Source organism: Brassica oleracea, chromosome C9, assembly GCF_000695525.1.
Source record: "Brassica oleracea var. oleracea cultivar TO1000 chromosome C9, BOL, whole genome shotgun sequence".
In the NCBI taxonomy this organism is placed as follows: Eukaryota; Viridiplantae; Streptophyta; class Magnoliopsida; order Brassicales; family Brassicaceae; genus Brassica; species Brassica oleracea.
In genome coordinates, this window is record NC_027756.1 from 31,411,966 (window position 1) to 31,421,092 (window position 9,127).

A 9,127-nucleotide genomic window follows, 5' to 3' on the forward strand; every position below is an offset into this window, starting at 1 on the left:
GGGGCTGGACGGTCTATCACGATGAATTCTACGATTTTCCTAATTTCTCCAGCGGTTACCGCGAGCTCGATCGATCCGAGGGAGTAAGTGGTTTCTCCTACGAACCCGATGAGGGGAGTTTGCTCTTGCTTTAGGAGTGCTTTGGTGAATCCCATCCTTTTGAACGCGTCGTAGCAGATGACATCGGCCGAGCTTACGGCGTCGATCATTACTCGGGATAGTTTGCAGCCGCCGACGTCGAGTCGTATCACAAAAGCATCGTCGTGTGGTTTATCGAGATCTGCGGTCTCGTTTTCGTCAAAGGTGATTTCATGATCGGGACCTGATAGGGGTTCTCTCACTCCTACGTTGTTTTCGTCTCTCAGTTGGTACGCTTTGATTGAGTTGACCGAATTGCAAAACTTGGAACCTCCGTAAATGAAGTCGATCCGTTTTTTGCCTTCGTCGTGGGCCGAAAAATTCCATCTCTTAGTCTGTACTGGTCGGTAGTGTCTCTGCCCCCCAGACAGATTGCGATTAAGGGTCTGCATTCTGTCTTTTTTTTGAATCTGTTGGGCAATCGGTTTTTCTAATAGCTCGCGAATTTTGTTTATTTTGTTCTTTCGTTTGAAGTTGGAGATTTTTCCGCGAGGGGACTCTGTGTTTGGGTTGTACTGAGTGACCCTGAGAGGAGGAGTGGTCTCATCGGTTTTTTCCAATGTGCGGATTGCTACCGTGATCTCGAAGCGGATGTTTCCTTCTGTCTGGCTCTTTATTTCGTCGGTTGCGTTGTTGCTTGGCCCCCACGAAATTATGTCGACTCTTTTCTTCGGAGCTGGGGGTGGAGAGCTCGGTGATTCCTGCTCGATCTCCCTGCCTCTTTTGTTTGTTGAGAATTTGGCCTTTTGGTTGGATTTTGGAGTCACTGCTCTTCTTCTTCCTCTCCGGCTTCTCCAGTGGTTTTCTTATTTTTGTTTTGTCTGCGAAGTGCGGCTCGACATTCTTCGGTCGAGTGGCCCTTGCGATCATGGAAGGCGCAGTATTTGCTGAGGTTGTATGTGGAAGACTTTTGCGGCGAGTTATTTATTGCATAGGAATGTTGCCCTTTGGTGGTTGGCTCTTTTGGAGTAGCAGGCTTTTTGGTTGCGTTATTCTTGTTCGCGCTATATTGTTCATTCAAGGCTGCGACCTCCTCTTCGTGGGTGGCGAAATAAGAGGCTCGGTGTAGGGCGTCATCCAACGAGATAGGTGCTCGTACTGCCAATTCTTCCCTGAATTTGGATGAGAACCAGACGCCATTCTTTAATGCTGCTAGGGCAACGACCTTGTTCGGATGCGAAATCTTGGCCTTGATTTCTCGGAACTTGTTTATGTACGCTCTCAACGGCTCGAAAGGTGCTTGCTTGAGATTCCAAAGATCTGCCTCGATAACTCTTGTCTCTATGAAGACTGAATACTGTTTGAGGAACGTAGATACCAACTGAGTGAAATTGTCAATCGAGTTTTCTTCTAGTCCAGTGAACCATTCGAGGGCGGCCCCAGTGAGGTTCTCGACGAAGAAGCGGCAGTAACCGGCTTCTTTTTCATCGTCGGTGAGGTGTGCTCTCGATATTGCTAAACGGAAAGCTCGGACGTGGGCCTTTGGGTCTGTGTTTCCTGCATTTTTGGGAAATTTTAACTTCCCAACGTGATGTAGTCTGACGCTGGCGATTCTGTTTGTAAAAGGGGCAGAGCTCGTTGCCATATGCACGATCGCATGTATCCTTTTGAGCTCGGCATCGTTCCTCCTGATATAATTCAGAAACGCTTTGGTTTCACTCGTGATCCCTAGGTCCTCCATTTGGAGATTGATATTGACGGGACCGCGAAGATCATGCCTTCGAGCTTGTTCTGTAGAGTTATCAAATCCCGCTTGGTGGAAGGTCCTCGTGGCGGATGGAGTTTGATTTTTGGGGATCGAATGGTTCGTCGGCGGGATCCGTGTTCTTGGTTCTCCCTGTCTTTCCGTTGATCCGTTCTGGAAGTGGATCAGAGTGCTTCGTGGGTGTTGGAGCCCGGTGTCGATCTCGTCCAATCCGCTGTAGCTTAAGCTTCAGTGGATCATGCCCTGCAGCGGGGGTCGTTGTGAGTTTTCCCCCGTGTAGCGTCCGTATCGAGCGCTTGGGATCTCTGGAGTGCCGAATAGACCGGTGCTTTGGGGGTTCGACACCGTTCTTTACGGATCTAGGGGCGTTTGATTTCTATCTCGAGTGTTTGCAGCTCGATGCTCTGCGAGTTCCCTCTCAGCCTGGTCTAGTCGGTTAGTGATGGTTTGATTGGCGATCCTTTGGTTACGAATTTCGTCGATCAGAGATGAGAGTATTCCTCGAAGTTTTGTCATTCCTTCTCGAGCTTGTGCTAGAGGGGTCGGTGAAATTGGTCTGGATTGAGATCGGGTCATGTCATCAGTGGATTATCTGTCCCCAGAATGGTTCCAGACTCGAGGCCCGACTCGTTCTGGGATCGATGTCTGATTGACCAGAATATTTTGATCTTGACTTGAAGTCGCGATCGGAGGGATTCATTGCGTCCGGGTTGTTCCGGTTGCGTCGTTGGCACCCTATAACCTAGTTGGTGTTACTTTGGTCCCGGATTCAGATCCGATGGGATCGATGTCGTTGACTCTTGAGGGTGCGGTTCCGATGGTTTGGTTGGGATCCATAGTCGCGCTTAGGAAACTTAGATCGGTTTCTTAGGAAAAATGTTTATCGTTTATCTTCCCCACAGTCGGCACCAAAATGTAGAACCTAAATTCTACACTACGTATTTGATAGTGATCGGGGTTTGATATAGGGAAGACAAATGATGTAGGCAACGATATCTTTAGAACAAAACGATGTTAAACAGTTTCCAGTAGGCAAAAATGGACTTTATTGATGAATAAGATCGAATACAATGAGTTGAACTAGATCGAATGATACAAATGAGATCCGTAAAGATCGAATACAATGAGTTGAACTAGATCGAATGATACAAATGAGATCCGTAAGGTCTGGAGGAAAACAAGGTCGATGTTATTGTGTAGCTCTCTCTAGGGTTTTCAATGTGTCCTTCTTCACCTCCCTTCTTCTTCCTTTATAGTGTGCCAACTTTGGGATCTTCGTAACTGCTCCGAGATCTCTGTCTCTTGTTCCACGATCTCTGTAACCTCGACTCCTCCTCCTCGAGCTTGACTATTTGCTATGGGCTTCAGCTCCCTAAGGCCCATGTCTTTGATCGCGGCCCGTTAAGGTATTACTCAAAATTGGGTCCAACAGGCATTACCACCCTTTTTCATGTACTCAATGTCGCCATTCTCTCTCTCTCTCTACATGGTCAATGTCGCCACTCTCTCTCTACATGGTTTATGTCGCCATTCTCTCTGTCTAGATGGTTAATGTCGTCATTGTCCCTCTCTCTATATGGTTAATGTCGTCATTGTCCCGCTCTATATAGTCAGTGTTGCCAATATCTCTCTCTCTAGATGGTCAATGTCGCCATTCTCTCTCTCTAGAAGGTCAAAGTCACCATTCCTTCTGTACATGGTCAATTTCGGCCAACTCACTCTCTCCTTAGTTAACATCGCCATTCTTCTCCCTTATCAGGTAAATGTCACCCTTCTTGCTCCCTCATTGCCAAATGAGGCTCTCATCATGTTCTCTTTTGAATCTCGTTCGAAATGTCTCTCGTTTCGCGCAATCAGAGTTTCCGTTTAAATTTTACGAAGAAAATAAGCAAGAAAACACGATGAAACCCCAATCTGACTTCGATCAAGAACCAACCCAGATCGCAATGTCGGTTTACTTGGCTTGGAGAAGACTTAGGAAAAGAGGATAAATGGAAGGTATCCGATGATAAACTGAAATCTCGAGGAGAAAAGGAAAAATCTTCGGAGAGGATAAACACACATAACAATGGATAAGGTAAGATGGCCGACTCAAGAGGCATATAGAAACAAAATCGGGGCAGAGAAGAGAAAGAGAAGATTTTAGGCTCTTAGAACTCTCTACACTTAGAAACCTTAGGCACTATTCTCGACATGCTTAGTTTTCTATGTCTTGCACTCCATTACTAGACGAACGTCGCAAAAGTAGTTTGATCTCTTGTTCAACTCTTTGTAAATCGAACTACGTTTGGCTTGATCCTCGAAAGGGTATGTACGCATCCTTTCATAAGGTTAAGTCCAAAATCAATAAAACCATTTTTGCATCTTTTTCGTCTTTTTCGCATTTTTCATCTTTTTCTACACGAGCTGCGGCGCACATAGGTCTTCACGACATAGGGGGTTATGCTAGCGAACTTATTAGCTTTTGCTGCCTATGTTATTTGATTTATGTTGTAATCATGTTTACAGACGTACTTCCTATACGTTTTCGTCTCTGGAGTGCTCATATGCAAGCTGAAAATAAAGATCTACTTTTTCTTAAATTTGTTTTGTTGTTTATCTTTATTTTCCGCATTTATTTGATTTATTTGATCACTTGTCGTTGGTCCTTGATATTACTCAAATTATCATAAGGAGTGATTTTTCTCTCTCAAATAGAGGTTAAATTGTAGTACTTAGGGATCGAATCCACAAGGAGCTAGGGCACACAATAGATCCTAATCATCAGTGATTAAGCTAGGTTAGTGATATACCATGGATTTTACTCATTTTTAGCCATGGTATATATGTGTTCTTAACTACATATTAGTTGTTTTGGAGTCTTTTTAGTATGTATTCAGGTTTTGGAGTGATTCGGAGAAAAGTGGTGATTTTGGTGTATTTTGGATATAAAATGATAAATACCCGTAACTGACCATCGACCAGCCTAGCGATCGATGATCAAAGATGATAATCGATCGACACACACTCTGTGATCGACGGCGAAGCTGATCTCACTCAAATTATCCTAAGGAGTGAATTACTCTCTCAAATAAGAGGTTCAGTTGCAGTACTTAGGGATCGAATTCACAGGGAGCTAGGGAACCTAATAAATCTAATCAGAGTGATTAAGCTAGGTTGATTATGATTAAATGTAAATAGCAGGTTTGTGAGTAAGGCAGTTGCTCAATTGATTTGATTGGGGTTTTGGTGCTTTAGATGAAATAGCTAGACTTAGGGTTTCCATTCAGGTATTCAGAATTATAATCTTACAAATGTCTAATAAGTTGTATGCATGATATTATAGAGCTCAACACTTATAAACAAACCGATCGGCTCTCGCTTTCTAGGTTTGTCTACTGACCATATATAAGTGTCGATCGATGATTCTATATGAATTTCGATCGATACACTTGTCGAACCGTCGATCGATTATTCGATTAAAATCTCAATCGACGCGTTTAGTCAAGCTTTACGCGCGGGTTGAATTGTGCTCACTAGGCTTCCTAGATCAGCTCTCGTCTTACTCTAGAAATCCTAGCTCAATTAGGGTGGATTCAGGGTGAGATGCAAGTGATGACTTGAGTCTACAACTCTTAGATCAAGTTCTAGCTAGCTAATCTAGAAACAAGCTTTAATGACAATCCTAATGATGAATATCACAACTTAGCAACCTATAGTTGGGGTTAATCCCTCATAACCTATTTAAACCATAAACCTAACAATATAACTACTCAGACATGGCTAAGCAATTCATAACAACAATTAGGTATAAAAACTGCATAGATAAATAGATAGATATCAGTGGGGTTCCAATCGCAAATCTCTTTGGATCTTCTCTCCAATCTACTAAAAATCCTAGAAAACATTTGCTGTGAAAATAAGAAAACAAGAAAGCACACTTTTCCTCTAACATGTTGGCAAGCTATAAATAATTAGGTTAAAACTCGTCAGGGGTAATCTTGTAAATTGGTAAAGTCTTGGTCTCTACGTCGGCTGGAACCAAACGGGCTTCTGCGCGCTTCACCATCGATCGATGTCACAGGGTGTGCATAGATCGATTATTGTCTCTGAATGTCGACCAATGGTCTTGTTCGATGGTCAGCTCGGATGCTTTCTCCAAATATCTCCAAAATGCTCCAAAATCATCACTTTCTTCCAAATCACTCATGATCCTATAAATATACTAAATATACTCTAGAATTTAATAATTAGTTATAAAAACACTTATAAACCATGTCTAAAAGTAGGTAAAATCCATTGCCTATCAACTCACCCAGACTTACCCTTTTGCTTGTCCTCAAGCAAAACATACAGTCAGTCTCTCTGAAAGAGGTTTTTAAACAGCAGGGACTCACAGATTTAAAACTTAGAATCAACACCTTAGAAAGTCCTAATCTCAGAAGCATATTATACCATATCCTAGTCTAGCAACCAAGTTCATCTAGTCAATAACTTAGCAAATTTTGTCTGACAATCCCCTCTACCAACCTCAATTCTTGCATAAATAAAAGTGTAGGCTTTACCTTGGGGGTATCGATCACATGATGCAAGGATGCTCAAACAAGTATTTGGACCTGCAGATAAATAAAAATTTCTTTCCTCTCTCTCTGCTAATTTCTCTCTCAGCCAAAGTCTGCTTATATTGCAAGATCATTGACTAAGATTGGACATGCTTCCATGAATCAAGCTTTAATGGTTTTAGCCACCAAATCATGTTCACTTCTTCTTGACATATATCCTATAATTATTTGTGAATCAAGCCTTAATGGTTGTAGCCAACAAGTCCTGTTCTAATCCTTTACCTATAGAATTCTTTTGAATCAAGCCTTAATGGTTGTAGCCACCAAGTCATGTTCAAATTCTTTTTCCAAAGTTATTATCTATATCTATATATAAATAAATATATATATATATATATATATATATATATATATTTTATCATATCTATATATTTTGAAATAAAGAAAGAGAGAGTGATAAATCTACACAAGGTTTTACCTTCCAGACTTGTTTGAAGAATCCGATCTCATGTATACCAAACCCCAAGACAAGCAGAGTTGAGCTCAATTAGGTTGGAGGTCAGCTTTGGTTTCTTCAAACATTCTCAGCAAGTGTAACATAGTTGACAGGTTGATCAACTTCGGTATCTTTAGTGCTATCTGCAACTTGTAAGTCTAGAATGGTGTGGTTAGATAACAAGCAAAATCAATAAGTTCATCATCTTCTTCTTGACTCAATAAAAACCTTTTTGAAAATATTTTAATAAGACTCATGAATAGACTAATGTCAGTAAACCTCCCCCAGACTTAAACAACAATGTCCCCAGTGTAAATTCAGTTGGAGTTATGGTGAAAACTAAAGCATAAGTACTTAAATGAACAAGTAAGAACGATATACTAGACCGGATTAGATGTCGATCGATGTAAAGGTGTTGACATCGGTCGCTGCTGGTGATGTTCTGTCGATCGATGTCGATAGTGTTTCATCAGTCAATACTCTTGGCGAACGTCTACTCAGATCTTTTCTTTTTTTTTATAACCTGCAAAAATTCCAAAACTAGCATAAGTACTAAACTAATGAAAACCAATTAGAAATTACCTAATAGTGGGTTGTCTTCCACTCAGCGCTTTGTTATAGTCATTTAGCTTGACTTTGGAGGCGATTTGGTTAGTAATGTGGAAAGCAAATACTTGCTGGGAATCAAGTTTCCATCTCTTCTCTGCTCTTGTTGAACCATGTACTAGTGAAGTCTCGCATTGCTTCGTCTCCTTTGCGCCATTTGTCTTTCATTGTTGCAGTTGTATTTTCTATCCTATGCAATCTGTCTCCAAGAAATTCAAGTTTGAACTGATGTCTCACAAGTGTAGCTTATGCGTCAGCTGAGATCTCCTCTCCATGGTTGTTTGTATCAGACATATCTGATTTCACCGTTGCTACTAGCCTTCCTCGGTTTGTTGGTATAGCTTCGTCGATCGATGTCCTTTTGTTACTGTCGGTCGATATGTTGATGTGTCTGTCGATCGATGTTGATGCCTCTGGTCGACGAGCGATATATCGCTGAATCTCCACTATCTCCCTCTGCATTGCCTCTGTCTGAGAAGTCAAAAAACTGATGGTAATGTCCCAGGTGAAATAGATGTCATCACATCTCTTATCAAGCCTCTCTTCTGCAGCTCCCAGAGTTCTGTAGATCTCTTTTACCATCTGATCAATCTCTGCTCTGGTGTAAGAATCTGGTTGAGACTTCATCGGATTTTTAGTGGTTACGGGTCATCGTCGATCAATTTTGGAAGGTCTCTGTCGATCGATGTTGAAATGATTATGTCGATCAATTATGGTGTTGTTGCTTTGGCCGCACGTTGTGCCTGCATACTGGCTATGTCTTGCCTCATCTCCTCCATGCATGTAGTCAACCAACTAATGCTATCATTCAGTGGGTAGTAGACACCATCAAGCTTCATCTGGAGGTCATCTTCATTCTTTTCTTGGGCTCCACAGATTCCACAAAGCATCTCATTTATCTCATCCTTGGTGTAGGTCTCTTGTACTAACTTGGTCTGTGTGAATGACCTAGCATTTTCTGGAAGACATAGGTAGCTGTGCTCATCCATTGAGGCTCTTTCCAAAAGACTTCTGATATCATCTTTGGATACACGGATGATGTGTCCATCTACATCTCGGGCATGTCCATGATCATCTTTGTAGACTTGATACCACTCAAATTACCCTAAGGAGTGAATTACTCTCTCAAATAAGAGGTTCAATTGCAGTACTTAGGGATCGAATCCACAAGGAGCTAGGGAACCTATTAAATCTAGTCAGGTTATTAATTCTAGGTGTTTGTTGTTTTATGGGTTTAAAAGTAAATAACAATCCTAATTGTGCAAGTCTATTACTTTATTAACAAGATGATTGGGGGTGTAACTTTATTGTAAGGTATTAGATGCAGGGTTTCTATTCAGGTGTTGGAGATTATAATCCTATAGATGCCTAACAGTTGCATGCATGATATATTAGAGCTCAACTCCTTAATCACAGTGATCAGCGATGGCAATGTTTCACTGGTTAACTAACTAGATCTTGGATTTCAACTGTCGCCTTTTGATCACAAGAAAGTGTCGATCGATGATCCTATAGGGATATCAATCGATACACCTTTCACAATATCGATCGATTGTCAGATGACGATATCGATCGATAGCTTCTAGTTAAGCCCTAGGCGTAGGTTGATAATGCTCACTAGTCTCGTAGATCAGCAGTTAG

The 9,127-nt window shown here is 41.7% G+C and overlaps 1 protein-coding gene across 1 annotated transcript; it reads right to left on the bottom strand.

Annotated features, from left to right (window-relative positions):
- Window positions 1–901: 901 nt before the first annotated feature.
- On the bottom strand, window positions 902–1,819 carry LOC106314788. Its single transcript, XM_013752607.1, has one exon. It carries the CDS (start codon window positions 1,817–1,819, stop codon window positions 902–904), a length of 918 nt encoding a protein of 305 aa, XP_013608061.1.
- Between the last annotated feature and the right edge of the window lie 7,308 nt (window positions 1,820–9,127).